At 29.1% G+C, this 15,683-nt stretch overlaps 2 protein-coding genes across 2 annotated transcripts in view; one reads left to right on the top strand and one right to left on the bottom strand.

The window, feature by feature from the left end:
* Positions 1-5,156, top strand: part of LOC107454702 (KICSTOR complex protein SZT2) — a 123,002-nt gene extending 117,846 nt beyond the window's left edge. The window contains exons 63-64 of the mRNA XM_043041432.2: positions 1,418-1,486; positions 4,223-5,156. Of these exons, the coding sequence (XP_042897366.1) occupies positions 1,418-1,486; positions 4,223-4,375 (222 nt within the window). The 3' untranslated portion in view covers positions 4,376-5,156. The remainder of the gene's footprint in view (positions 1-1,417; positions 1,487-4,222) is intronic.
* Positions 5,157-6,355: 1,199 nt separating this feature from the next.
* LOC110281924 (FK506-binding protein 5) overlaps positions 6,356-15,683 on the bottom strand; it is a gene marked incomplete at its 5' end in the record, with an annotated part of 142,823 nt that continues 133,495 nt past the window's right edge. The window contains 6 exon segments of the mRNA XM_043041431.2: positions 6,356-6,876; positions 8,931-9,045; positions 10,229-10,577; positions 11,594-11,801; positions 11,989-12,218; positions 15,232-15,576. Of these exon segments, the coding sequence (XP_042897365.1) occupies positions 6,808-6,876; positions 8,931-9,045; positions 10,229-10,577; positions 11,594-11,801; positions 11,989-12,218; positions 15,232-15,576 (1,316 nt within the window). The 3' untranslated portion in view covers positions 6,356-6,807.

Genomic DNA, 15,683 nt, shown 5'->3' with positions numbered 1-15,683 from the left:
CATAAAAAGCTTCAATTAATCTTTTTATGTTATTCCTTTTCTGTAAATCTTTTTCTTAATTTATTATTCAAATTCAAACGCTCTTTCTCACACTTTAAAGTTCACATCCTGTCTTTTAATCTATTTTTAGTTCGAGTATGCGATTTTCCCTCTGACTAATTTGTGGGAAAGACTTTTTCCCTGAACCCATTTAACAGACCAATAACAATTACTAAGTTTTCCCTTTTTCCCTAAAACAAAACATTTTAAGGATTTACTTTACAAGATTTTCCCTAACTTTTATTAAGGAACACAATGATTTCGAGTCACTTTGATAACTGTTCTCACTCTAATAATTGTTAAATAAATTTTCTACCCTTTTTTCCTGCCTAAGACCTGTTTTTATATTTCCACTTGGCAATGACATTATGTATGCATATATATATGCGTATATACTCTATATCTCGGTGTGTAAGTCGACTGCTGTCAGTAATTTGATTATAATTCCTATAGATGTCATGTATCAATTTATGTTAGACGTGTGCAAAATTTAGATTCAAATATTATTGTAAAATATTTAAAAAATGTGAAATTTTGAATTCTTTGGATGGGGGGGATGAAAACGATTTTTTGTTAGACTCAGCGGCTGAGGATGAACTTTAATACATTGAAAAGTGGGATCTCTAAGACAGCACTGCTAATGTTAATGAATTCAGTACAAATGATGTTCTAGAATCATAAAACTCCTAGTTTTATGGTATGCTTTTAAAGTTTTTACTGTGTTATATTTTTTTCAACTACTCTTGAATAAATAATCTTAACTTTTCTTATTCTGAATTTCTTAAATTATACTGATTGTAATTTGAAGTATTGTTTCTAAAAAAATCTTTATAGGTGAAGAAAAGGCAGAATTAATTGCATATAATAAGATATTAAAAATAGTTTTTGAAAGGGGTAATTTGTAAAAGTAAATTGGTATAGAGTTATTCATATCTATCTCATTGTTTGTAATGCATCAATATTTCACGATCAACGAATGTCCGACTTTATTACTTGTGTACCAGTTGACCTCCTCTTTTTTGTTAAATTTTGGTGGTATGAAAAGTCGACCTATACACCAGCATATCCGGTACTTTGATTTGTAAATGTTTTGATTCTAAATGCTTTTTCTTTATTTATATTTGTGTTGGATATTTTATATGACCTCTAGAATGTACTCTAAAGCTTTAACATTGAAAAACCGCTATTGAGTAATTATAGGAGTTTTGTATTTATTTTATCTTACTTTAAGTCTTATGAACAGTTATAAATATAATTTAAAATTTAAGAAAAGTCTTTAAATTAAATTATTCTAAAATAATTTTAAACTTTAAATTTTTTGAAAGTGTTTAATGTTTTTAATTTACATAGAGCTTTAATTATTTATTTGTTTTTATAGATTGTAACTAATACATCTTGTCCTGATACTTTTATGCTGTTGACAATTGATGCCCGTTTAAATCGAACAGTAAGTTGTATTGTTTACTCCAAATATTTGAAAATTTTGTTAATACTTTTTTTTGTATCAAAAATCAATTTATTATGTTTGTATTATAAAAATATTTAGTACTTACATTGTAGCTAATATCTTGTGTGAAAATTATTCAAATGTGAATAAAACTTTGGTTATTAATGAAGTAGGCCTTGGCCCTCTATGGGCTGTCGCGCCACTGAGTTTAGTTTAATTTTCATGACACAGAGCATTTGGAGCTTGTTCCAAATTTCTTGAACTTATGAGAACTTTCTGATGAGCAACGGTTTTTAATCGTTTAATGGTTAGTCTTTTGATCGATTCAATTCATAATTTTCAGGTGAATCAATATTTTAAATATTTCTTTGAGAAAATTAAACTATAATAAAAACGTTAAACTCTTAAAGAGTAATAAAATACAATTTTATTTCTACAAACTTATGAATCATTTGATCTTTCTACTTGAAATGTATCATCAAATTCTCATTTTCTAAATATATATTTTGTGTAAATTTTTATTTGGATGAAAAAGCGACAAATAAATACTGTCAGTGTAGCATTGTAAAATATTTTACGTTAAAAGGAAAAATTTGTCTTCAAAATATTGGAATTCCGCACAAATTCATTTATTTGTAACAAAAATAGAAGGAAAGAATATCTCCTCCCTTCTCTTAAGGTGAAAGCTGATTAAACTTTTCAGTTTATTTTCAAATGGCACTGTCAGAACAGTTTAGATCAAACTTCAAGAGCTCTGTGTCGGAGAACTGACCCAATGACTATTCTAAAATCAGTAAACGAAGATACTGTATCCAGAGGCTCTGGATTAGGTACAAAATTAGGCGACTGTTGTTTGGTAAAGATAAAATGCCAGATTTTGAACTTAAGAATTAACTGTCATGGCTTCAACATTTAAATTGCTTTCGAAATAATAATGCTTATTTCTCAAAAACAAAACAAATGTTGCTTTCTGTGTCTTTGGTTCCATTAAAAAACAACTATTTGTTTACACTGTACAACTATTAAATTTTTTAATTGTTTTTTTTATTACATTGTCTTTTTTCTTTCATCTACCATAAAATATTTGCATTAATCAGCTATTGTAGAAATTGCTTCTTTGTGATTTTTTTTTTCCAAATATGAATTAGTAAAGTGTATTTAATCCTTCTGCTCTGTATCCTTTTATATCTATTTCTTCATGTCAATTTTTTTTGTGATAATTTGAAGTATCAAAGTTTTTTTTTTTCTAGATTATTTATAATTATTTGCTCTTAATATTACTACTCATTTTTTTATTTTATTTTTGTTTGAATTAGTCTTTAGCTCCATTTTGTCAGCTTACCTAGATTATGTAATACTGTTTACTTCTGTTAGTATAACCGATTTTAACTTGTGAGTACTTATACTGTGTGCCCTCAACACTAGCACTAATCTGAATTTAAGTATGTTAAGTAGTTTTCTAAAGTTTAAAGGATGAGTTTGCTTAATTTTAATTACATGTGCATTCATTGGTTGCTATACTACAGCCCTCTCTCTCAACCAGTTGTGTAATTAATTACAAGACTAGCTAAAAACTTTACTCCACTGTGCTTTGTTTCTTACGTATGCTCAAATTTTAAAAAAAAATGGATTAAACTGAGTTTTCACAAACTTTAAAAGGAAATTAAATTTCTTACCAAACCTATCAGATACTTTTTCCTGACATTTTTGAATTTTCAAAACATTTTTGGGAAGTTCCTCCTTAAATCCAAGTCATGCTCAACTTAGTTTTATGTAGACTTTTTAATAAAGTTAATATTTATTAAACATTCTATTTATGCCAGGGCTGGCATGAAAGGAGTTAGATTGTAAACTTATTTGCAAAGAATTCCATACTTTATAAAATTTGTAGAGATAACTCACAAAAATGCTGTCACTACTCAAATTAAAATTATAACATTAAAAAATATACATTTTTATAATATTGTGTATTTAAATTATGCAGAAGTGTTGTTATTAGAGGCCATAATGTCATTATTAAAACATTTGAAGGCTACCACCTTTCCTTTTTACTTCTAGGAATCCTAAACGATGGATGCTACTGAATCCTAAACGATCGATGGGAAAACTTTAACTTTTAAGAAACGTTCATTAGCTGGTGTAAATATGCGAATTAAAAAAGAAAAAAAAATTAGTTACTTCAGAAACATTTAACGTAAATAAAACCCCTTCATTGTTTCATCAATAAGTCTTAAAATTAGGTTTTATGTTAAGCAGTTGAATTTGCAAATCTACAGAGTCTATGTTTTTTGTATAAGTTAATATCTGTATAAGTTAAGTCTAGTAGTTTTTGATGTTTAAGTAGAAATTGGGTAAAACAAGCTGAATTATAATTTTTGAAAAAGAACTGTTATAAATTGTGAGAAAGGTTATAAATTTTTTATTCTTGAATTTGATTTTGAATTTCAAAATTCGATGAAAAAATATTTTTTTTTTAATTTTCCTATTGCAATTTTATGAAAATAGTTTCATAAAAATAACCTTATTATTAGATAAATGACAAATTATTGTTTGGATGCAAACCTATTACAGGTTTCAAACAGACTCTACTATAGGTTGCAAACAGACTTTCCACAGAATGCTAGCGTTATGCAGAACACTATTTGGAAACCACTGTTCTAGAGCATCGATTTTTACAAATTGGCAAATTTTTTAAATCTTATATACATTAAATCATCCTTTAATTTATTTTTGTAGGAACTGAGTCTAGTCCTTAGAGAACCTTCAACTGACTTATATGTCATAGAAGATAAGCCAAATCAACGAGTTACTGCAATTCAATCCCTTGTTGAAGGATTTGTGAATGTATTAAGTTTTCATTTATGGACTTGCATGTTATCTGCTCAATAGATGTTTTTATGTTTCTAATGAATCTGGTAAAATTAGTTGTAAATAATCAAAAACATATTTTTCTACATCTATTCTTTTACTAGGCTACTATCTGCTCTTAAAGTATCCACAAATCTATCTCATACTGGTTCAAATAGTGAGTGATGATATCTGATATTTGAACTAATATTTTTAATAGTTTTTGACTGTGATTTGTAGTGTTTTTATGTTTATTTGATAATAAATTTTATTTATTATAATTTGATTATTGATTAGACATGTTTCTATTTGTGTAAGTAGTAAAATATTTCTTTTTCATTTGTACAAAACTTTAATAGATTAAAAAATATTTTTTTATTGCCTTAATAAATAAAATTACACTCATTTTGTAAAAACATTAAAGTGTTTTATTAATTTCATTCAAGTTAATTGTTACTCTTACTTACTGCTCTTATAAATTTTTTTTTCAATTATTTCAATTTTGTTTGAAGGAAAGGAAACTGAGTTTGTTTATTATATTCAGTTTAAACATAGGTTCTGAAAACTTTATATATCTATATATTTTTGTCTCAATATTTGACATATATTTTTGTCTCAATTTTTGTCTCAATATTTTTTTGTCTACTATGTCTCAAATAAATTAATGAATTTATTTAAGATTGATTGCAAAATATTCTAATTGATTGTATAGATTTTGGCTACAGCCTGTACAAAATTGAAATACTTTTTCAATTGGAAATGTGTTTGTTTGTTCCTATTTACTGTATATTTTATACTTGTAAATAAAAATTTATTTAGTGTATCACTGTTTACATCTAGTTTTTTTTAAAGTAAAATTTAATCTTTTAAGTGCTGTTTATTAGTGCCAAACATCAATCATATTGATTTTCGGTATAAGAACTAGGTTTCAATCATTATGTGAAGTTAAAAATCAATATAATGAAATGTAATTATCTGTTTTGAAATAGCCATAAATTATCTGTTTGAAACTGCAGCTTCTTGAAATATACTAATATACTTAAAACTTGTTAAGTTAAAAATCATTATAAATTTTAAAGTTTTTTTCTTATTTTTTTAAAAAAAAAAATTCTGATTTCATAATTGTTGAATTAGAAATATTTTGATTATAGTGAAGATTTAAACAACGTACCTAAATAAAATTTTCAAAATTCATATAATGTACAAAAGCACAAAATAAAAAAGATGAAACAATAAAATTTTAAATTCTACTCCGTTTTTAATTAATTGACAATTGCAATTTTCTACCTGAATCTGCATCAAAGCTATCTCATATCCTTGAATAATTTTCTTAGATTTTTCAATGAATACTGGAAACTTTATTTCAACTTTTCCTTCAATTGTAAATTTATCTAAGGAACCTTTTTTATATTGAATCAGCTTTAGAATTATCTGGTACATTCGAAATAAAATATTTTGATTTTAAGAAGAATATTCCTAATTAGACTGAGATTCATAGCTAAAATTAGTATTTTATCCTTAAGTGTATGACTTTTGTTTTTTTATTCATTTATTTAGTTACATTTCTCCAAGTCATTTATATCAAGAAATATAAATTAATTAAATTAGCATCATAACTGCCATATATTTTTATGTATCTTACATTGACTTAACTACTTGTAATAAAAAATTAAATAAAGAACAAAATCTAAAAATCGACGTATAACAGATTCTGTGCGTCGTATAAACGATATATTTTTACATTAAAATGAATAGGAATGATTTGGGACCACACTAAAACGTCGTATAAATGTAAACGTCGTATAAGTGATCGTCGTATAAACGATGCTCCACTGTATNACCCTTCATATATATATATATATATATATAAAATTTACATGTATAAAATTAGTGCTCCTTGGAAGAAAACTATTGAAATAGCTTGAGCTTATTCAAGCTCTGTAAAGCCTGCGTCTATGGTAATAAATTTGCTGAAATAGTGAATTATTCAGAGTCAAGAATACAATTACAGTAAAATAAACATTTATTTGAAAACTAAGAATTTATTTTATCTGATATGTACAGTTTACAATAAGGATGTGATTACAGCATATTTTTATTAATTTCAGTAACATAAAACGTCACCTAATTACCGGAATTAAGGTGAATTATTCTAGTTTAAAGTATACACACATCATCATTTTGTTTGTTCTACATATCAAAGTATATTCTGCTTACATAAAAAAATACTCAAGATCTAGCGTTTTAAAAGGTACACTATAAAGGTCGCAGAAATTATAGCATACACAGGGACCATATAAGAAAGAAGAGAAAAAAATATTTTTTTTATAAAGTTCCATTAATATAAGGCACACGTCGGTCTTCCTTTCACTCAGTCTCATAGGATCTGGCAGTAAAATTGATAAAAGTCTACACGTTTTTTTTTTTAAGGAAAAAAACACTCGTCTCCAGCTACGCAGATATTGTCACTTAGTTCAACTTTCAGCTTTTTGAATTCGTTGCTCCCACTGTGCAATCAGCTTGTTGTGACGAGGGCTAATGTCCTGTAAAGTTAAAAGGAATGTCAATAAACACAATCATAATCGTAACATATAAAGTTACACATTAAGTATTTGCTTTTCGTAATAACAAAGAGTTAAAAAAAATTGCCGTTACTTACAGGGAAAAATAAGTGCTTTAACTGAAAGCGTCATTTTAGATTTTATGTCATTATTTATTATTAATTTTTTGAATCTAAACGGAACTACGAATAATATTTTTTCTAACCCTTTATGAGGCAATTTTTTTTCTAACTGTGCATTGTTATTTTATTTTTGAGATTTATTTATAAAAATAAAAATTCATTTACCTAAAATTAATGTAATTTTTAAGAATTTTTTTTAATTTTTATAAAACGAAAGTTTTTAAAGTTTGCCTATTTTTTATTTTATTTTATAACCGACATTGAACCCAATTCTAAATTTACGACTATCAATGTTATCTCTGTAGAATTATAATTTTTACCCCAATCTAGAAGTAACGGGAACTCCTGGATCAAATAGTGGGACAAAGTAGCCTACGTGAAGGACTTTTCGATGGAACTTACCCGCATGAGCTGATAATTCTCAAAACATCCGATTGTTAGCCCGAAGCCAAGGAGATTTTAACCTATGATCTGTCAACCACTGAGGATATTATACGTCAGTACGGTAGTCGGTGCGAGCCGGTAACAGAATTCGTATCAACTATCCACCGTTAGGTTTCAAACCTGGGCCACCTCATTAGGAGGTGAACGCTCTATCGCCTGAGCCACAGCGGCTCTAAAGTACCTACTGAAAAAAATTGGCACCAAACCTGATCTTTAGTGTTTGCATAAAACCACTTTTATAAATTCAGTGTTTTTAACTACAAATAAATTCGATGAGAACGCGTATGAGAAATTAGCTATCCAGTATAGACCTCTGTTCTTGAGTTTTAAGTACTCATTTGGTATTTTCGCTCTCAGAGGGCGAGTAGAAATATTATATATTTCATGTTTATGCTAGTTAATAAAAAAAATGAGTGTTCAGATCATTTTGCATAATCAGTTGGAAAACATAACACATAATAAGGTTCGGAAATCTTGCGGAGCATCGTTTCTCGAGTTAGCGTATTTTTTGCTCAGGCCATTTTTGATTTTTTTTCTTCGTTTAACACATTTTATTACAATAATTAAAATTTTCGGTAAAATTAATTAGTCATTAATTTTGCATTATTTCCATATATTTTCATTTATCTATATGCGCTTATATATGCTATATGTTTTTGTTGATGCGTTAGCGGAGTAGCACAGTAGTGAGTGAAAGTGTTAACTCACATAAAGAAACTTGAAGATTTAAACATTTCATTAGTTCATACAGTACCATCCCGATACAGCGTACAACTGAAGATATTAAATATAAATACGTCTTAACAAAAATGTTGGTGCATCACCGGAAACAACAACACAGAGACGTGACATAATGAAGAGACAAGACAAGAGCACATGCTTACAACAATGCATGCCTTATATACAGATTCCATAATCATATGCACAGATGACGTCACTTACGTTATCTGAAAAGCAAATATGTGTTGCCAACACACGACCGAAACTTAGTTCTGTTAATTTAATGTATTCAGAGAAGTAACAAACCACTCCAACAGTTTTTATTTATCATGTTATCTATATATTTGTCTATATATTTCATTTATAAATCGTATAAAAGATAGGTGTATAAAATATGTATAAAAGATAGGTGCCTCCAAACCGGCAAAATGTTAAGATTCTTTAAATTTAAAGTAAATAGCGAAATATGTTGTTACTTCCTTGAAGTCGAGATCTTTTATTCTTATTTCGTTGCGTATACCAAAGATTTTTAGTAGTCATGATCCATAACAACGAATGAATCAAATCAAATTAAGTTTTTAGCTTAACTTTGACTCTAAAGAGCTATAATTTGTACTTATTTTATTGATATAGATTTAACATTTCAGCGTCGTTACTTGTTTTTAATATAATTTAGTGGTCAATTATAGTTCTGTAATAAATTTTATAGTCAGAATTAATATTCACATGTCATTTCTTAAAGTGACTCACCTCTTCGTTAATTCCATTTCCATTTTCGTATTCTAAGTTATTTTTCTGGTTCATTTCATGATCTTTACCATTTTCTATTCCATTAGAATTTTCATCATTTTTCATGTGCAACTTTCTGAAATAAAAATAAATATATAATGAATGTTTATTTCTAAAGAAATAAATTAGATGAAAACTTCTGCCAATTTTTTTCTTTTTTTTGAAAGATGATTTTTCTTTTATATTTTTTTTATGAAGTAAATGGATTAAAAAATATTGATTGAACTTTTGAAAATTGCTAGGTATAAAAATAATCGTATTTAAAAAAGTAAAATTTCTTATAATTTTTTTTAAATTTACTCTTATCAGTTTCGTGTATACGGATGTTTTGCTCTTGATAATGGTAACTGCAAACGGCTGCGTGTGTTTTCTACGTGTTTATTTCTGCTTATTAAATTACTACTACGTTTTTCAAGTTAACAAAAAGAATAGAATAATTTTGTTTTAACTAGATCTAAAACGAAAAACGTAAGAGTTTGACTGGGAGAGGATTTTTAGTAGTTATTGTTATAGAAATTGAGTACGGAAGAGGATCTCCGTACGTTTATCGCTTTTGATCTTTCAATTTGACAATTATTTTCTTTTTTTCTTTATCGTCCAATTTAAATGTTCAAATTTTATGTTTCTTTTTAGTTATCTGGTCTGTTAGTTTGCTTAACTAGGAAAGTGATCGAAAATTCGAATGGTGATAAATGTTCTTTGCTAGCCCCCATTTAGGGAACAATTATTGGCAGTTGAATTTAAGCACTCAAGCTAATTGGTAAGGTGACAAAATTTCAATCAGTGATAAACTGTATTGACTGGGAAAATGTCTACATAAATTCTGCTTTCTGGAAACGATTGACAGTTCTATTATCATCGGACTCATAACTCCAGTAGAAAGTTGAGAACTCCAGTTAGCCGAAAACTTGATCGATGATAAATTTGGCGTGTAGAGTTATTTATCAGGTACAAAGTTTCGGATAATATTTGTGCCCGCAAGTTAGTCGGACAGTGGTCAAAGGGTTTCTATTTGGGCGATAAATTGACGATAAGATCTATCTTTAGCGATCAGAAAACGATTTAATCGTGTATTGTCTTCAGGAACAGAACTTTTCAGTAGAGATTGTATTGTACTTCAGCTAGACGGAAAATTGTCAAAATTATGATTGTTAGATTTTTCTCACACATACAGGAAAGCGAATTTATAAAAACGTAGGAATAAATTTTAAAGAAAAATACTCCAAATATTATTTTGAAATATTTTCTCAGTAACGTACTTTAATTCTTCTTCCCTCTGTTTCATTTCCATTATCTCTTGTTGAATCTTAGATTCAACGGAAACATTTCTCTTCAGTTTGACCATGGTGGGAGGCACGGCAGCTGGCTTTTCTTCTTTGGGCAAGATGAAAGGTCCACCGTTCCTAGAGTTTGTGAACGTCGTTTCTTTGCCCTTGCTGGCAATGAACTTTTGCATGCTGATGTTTTTGCTGCCGTTAGTTTGGCTGAAGATGCTGGCCGGCCGTCCTGCGATTCCGGTAGGGGATGGACTTGACCTCTTATAAGGAGCTACATCTGGAGAGTGGCGACCATTGGTGTGGTTGCCATTCGTGAACGATTGAGAATTTCCTGTGAAGAGAATATTACAAAAAATAAACTAATAAAAATGTCCAGATATATAATGATTTAGTATAATTTCAATGCTAATATAGTTATTCCAAATAAGATTTTGAAAAAAACTGAGGACATATTGCTACTATAAAATTCAATTGTAATATCAGGGCCCGCGCTAAGAATTTCAAATTATTAGCCAGTAAAGTATTCGCCAATTTTTGAAAGTCTTTACCAAATGCAAATCTTAAAAAAAAATTTCCCGTGGAAAATTATTTTACTGTAGTTTGTATTATTTGGAACCAATTCTATTTGGTTATGCGGCTCATCTACCGAAAATTTCTGTATTCGAATGAAAAAATACTGATTTGTTTAGAAAAATTCGTTTTGAGGATCGAGTTATATAAATTTTTTTCTTCTTTCCAGTGGAAAAAATTATTCGCTTATACTTTTACCAAAAACAGAATTTTATTCACCAAATTTACGATTTTATCGCATTTGGCGAGGTGGCGAATGCTTAGCGCGGGCCCTGAATATGGTCATATTTTCAAAATGGCTACTTTAGTCTTTATCGTCTCACATGGAGTTTAGTAATTAAAATATTAATTAAATGTTTTGTAATTAAGAACATTTCAATAAAAACAAGTCTTGGACTATTTCAAAATTACTGAAAATTTATTTAAATACATACTTCAAACCTTATTCGTATTGCTTATATTTGTCTATATTTTAATCATAAAGCACGTTTTGGATGAATTTAAATAAGTATCAAAAATGCAAAATTTTTAGCTGAATTCAACTTAAAAACCCACAATTTTTCCAAATGCTTTTCAAATCGAAAGATTTTTTACAAAATTGAAGCTAAATCCTCAAGTTATATTTAGCTTTCAGAAAATAGTAAGATAATAAAAATTGATTGATGTAATATTACTCGACAAATGTAAGAACAAGTATTAATAGAAGGAAAAACAACTCATTCAATTGCCTAATCTAACATTTCACTACAAATTTGTAATTAGTTTGCTGTAACCAACCGTTAGTTAGGGGAGGGGTTGTGCATTCTGGAGTCTTGAGCTTAGCTACTTTGGCATCTGTTCTTTCATGAGAGATAGTCTGAATGCTGCCAGCTTCACGAAGGGCCATTTCTCTCTGTGTCTGTTCTTCAATTTCTAGTTGAATCTTGGCGGTGGCAGCTTGCTTGATAGAAGCACTATTTGTCCCTGCTTTACCAAAAATACGTACCTATGGATTTGGTTTGGAAAAAGGTATGATAAGTAAATACTGTATGTATCTGTAATATATCATATATCATGGTCAATTTTTCAACGCAATTTTCTTAAAAAGATAAAGACTATAGGATAAATATAGTATTCAATTATACTGGCTATTCTGCTTTGTAAGATAAATTCAGTTTACTTTTCACACTTACTTGAGAAGATTTCACTTGACTTGGCTTCACGTAGCTATCATCCTCTCTAGGTGGTAGACCTTTCTGATTTCTCAATTCTTCTTCCCTTTCTCTAGCTAATCTAATTTCTTTCTCAACGGCCGTTTCTTTGGCTGCCATTTTGAAAACTTTTTTTTCCTCTTCAATTATCGGGGGAGATGGGGAGATGGTGCCCTTGTGGCCGAACACACTACTCACGCGATATCCAGTGCCTAACAAAACAAAAGAAAGTCAATCAATAGAGATTTAATAATTAACCATAAAATAATTATTTTATTGAGAATTACATAAACATATTAAATGTGATAAGCTTAATTCTTTTCTAACCTAATTCAACAACGCGGAAACTTAAAGTGTTAATCTAACAGACTGAATTCAAACTGTAGAGACAAAAGTGCTTAGTGACTTTAAAGATCTTAGAAGACGTTAAGAAAAATGCTGTTATCACGTTTGTTCGTTAAGATATCAACTGATATGCTTTATTCAGATGTATTGGTATTTTTTTCCAAGAAAAAGGTTTCACTTTGAAACGATTGATGAACAAAATTATGATAAAAATATATTTTTGAAATCAGAATATAATTTTTGTCGTTATATTTTTAGAATTATTTTAATACTTACTGCTACATAAGTTCTAACACGCAATTCACTCAAGCAACCATTGCATAAGCAATAACTATTTCAGAGTTTAATTTTTTCTTTTCATGTAAAGGAGAAATTTGTATCAGGATTCTGGAAAATTAGATCTGTTTAGCTGTTGTTTGTTTTAATTATTTTTGTATTCTTCCTTTATTTTTTTAATTATTATTTTAAAAAAAAATTACATTTATTGCTTATTCTTTAATTTGCAAAGATATTTATGTACATTATGCCAAAAATTAATCGAAACACCCTGAATAACTTTTGATCTAATGTTCGAATTTTCATGTACTAGGACACAATCTTAATGATTCATGGATGTGACCTCAAATAAGCTTTTAAATTAGTGCAAGCGACTTTTTAAGGTACAAAATCAGACACAAAAAGGTATTTTCTCTGAATAAACATAAATTTTTTTCCAATGAATTTGGATTTCTAAACACCAAAATATAGGAGGTAGGCTCTATCCGGTAAATATGGTCCCATTAGTTTGGATCGGAGAGTGGACCAAAGTTCGGCTGCCTTGATAATAATTTTTTTTCTTTCGTACTTCGCCATGAGCGAGGATTTTTCAAGAGATGTGAAGAAATTTTGAGCAAAATTATATAATTCATTTATCCAAAGATATGTAAAAAAAATTTTTATAATTATTTATTAGTTTTTATTATTTTATTTAATAATAGTCGAGAAAATTTTGAATGGAAAGTTATAAAAAATTGTACACTATTTTAAAGAGTGTAATTTTATATGGCATACTAAATTTGAACGAAAGCGATCGAATATTAAATGAGAAATCGAATTTTAAATCTCCATTTTTTTAAAAATCTTCTTAGGAACTATGCGATCGTTTTCATTCTAACTTTGTATTTTGTCATATATCATTACATTTATTAAAATTATGTAAAACTTTGTTGATTCAAGCTATTTTCGACTTAAATATAATAAATAAATACTAAAAATGAATTTTTGCAAGAATTTATCCTTGGATAAACAAATTTATAACTGGGTAAAAATTTTCCAATTCTCTTGAAAAAGTTCTCGAGATATGGCGAAATACACAAAAGATGAAATTAATCTTAAGGGGCCAAATTTTGGACCTCTCTCCAGACCAAATTATTGGAACCATATTTCGCAGATTGAATATTTTGAGAGTCAGAAATCCGAATCCGTCGAGAAAAAGGCATGTTTATTCAAAGAAAATCCGTTTTTGCGTCTGATTTCGTAACTTAAAATATCGTAAAATAATGTTTATTATAAAAATGTTAATGTATGAAATTTCTATTTGGTGACAATCATAATGTATAAACGAACAAAAATTTCTGAATCCAATATCTGAACAAATATTTAATTATGAAATCTGAAGGTTTTTTCAATCTAAATCAACCATCGGTATTGTTAATACAATTTAATTACTATTTAAAAAATTTGAAATAATTTATTTATCCTAATATTGTTTATATCTTTCTCGTGTTAGTTAATTTTTTTAAATTTATTTTTGAATTTTATTAGACATTTTAAAATATATTTAATTCAATGGAAAATTAGTGTGGATTTCATCCTAATGTGTCTTCAACCCAAGCACTCCAAAATGGCTGCTTTATCTTAAGTGCTCTGCCATCGCGGATTACTTTTCATCGTGGTTTAATTTTCATCGTATTAATGGCACTGAAAAACAATTTTTTTCTGTTGCTTGAGATTTTTGAACAGATCATATATACTTTCCTATATACTTCAAATCAGCAATCGATTTCTCTCTCCAAGGTACAGTTTTTTTTTAAGAATGACATTATTGATCTGTTTTTAGCCAGAATTTACAAGTTTAAAAACGTTATATATAGCAGTGGGTCGCGTATAAGTTGCGACAAACTTCTGGGAGATTTAGAGCGCATAGTCAGGATTAAAATTGTATAAGGAACTACGCCAGAAAATGTCATCATAGCCGCCAGGGGCTCTTCTCGATTAGGAACTGTATCTTCTGAACAGTTCATAACAGGGAAGAGCCCCTAGTCGCATACGGTGATATTTCCGAGCGTGATTTCCTATGCAATTTTGATCCAAGTGATGTGCCTTAACTTCACTAGAAGTTTATTGCAATATTTACCTGATCCCCTAATATATATAACATTTTTAAACTTGTATATTTTAACAAAAATAGACAAAAAAATGCCATTAGAAAAAATCAGTAGCTGAACAGTAAAATTAGTTTCAGATTTAAAATTCCCACATCCAAATTAGGAATGATCGAGTATTAATATTTTTTTCCAATGCCCACCTAGGGAATAACATTTCGTCAATACAGACATCTGAAGGGCATATTTATTGGCTACTCTTTCAGGAGCACCATATTAGGAGGGGCAACGTTGTTCCCACAGTAAGGACAGATAGTACAGAGAATGAAAGAACATCCACGCCTTGCCCGGGATTTGAACCCAGAACCTTTCTGATGCAAGGCCAGTTCCCCAACACCTACACAGTCCAATAGTCTCATGTATATAAATGCAACAAAAAAAAATATGTTCCCCAATGTGAGAATTTTCATTATATAATACGTTAATAATTTTTATATTCCTTTTAACTAAGTCTTACCAGATGGTGTAGGACTGGGGCTTGCACTATCCTTTACAGAAGGTGATGGACTACGTCCTCCTGGACTTTTAGGGGGTACAGGTGATATCACTGGAGAGAGCAGAGCCTGTTCCCTCATAACACGAAGCTCTTCTTCCCTTTCTCGCATTTCTCTGATCTCCATAGCTATCTTGGTTTCTGTAGTGCAGCTGCTATAGGGTTGCTCAGTCTTCTGGACTCCGGGAAGAATACGTTTCAATCCTCCGGATTTCACAAATTGTTCTATTTCAGGATGGTCCTGTTTGTCATCCACAGATGGCTCCGGAGTCGATGTCGATGGTGTGGATTCAGATGCTTCGCTAATGCCTTTAAAAAATTATCTGATTAACGTGAAGAAGTGATAAGTGAAAAAAAATATTGCGTAGTATGAACTGCAATTGGTGGGTACGGTGGGCAATTAGTACGGTTCAGAA

This window comes from Parasteatoda tepidariorum, chromosome 7 (assembly GCF_043381705.1).
Source record: "Parasteatoda tepidariorum isolate YZ-2023 chromosome 7, CAS_Ptep_4.0, whole genome shotgun sequence".
NCBI classification, from domain to species: Eukaryota; Metazoa; Arthropoda; class Arachnida; order Araneae; family Theridiidae; genus Parasteatoda; species Parasteatoda tepidariorum.
This window is presented reverse-complemented; position numbering and strand designations above follow the sequence as displayed.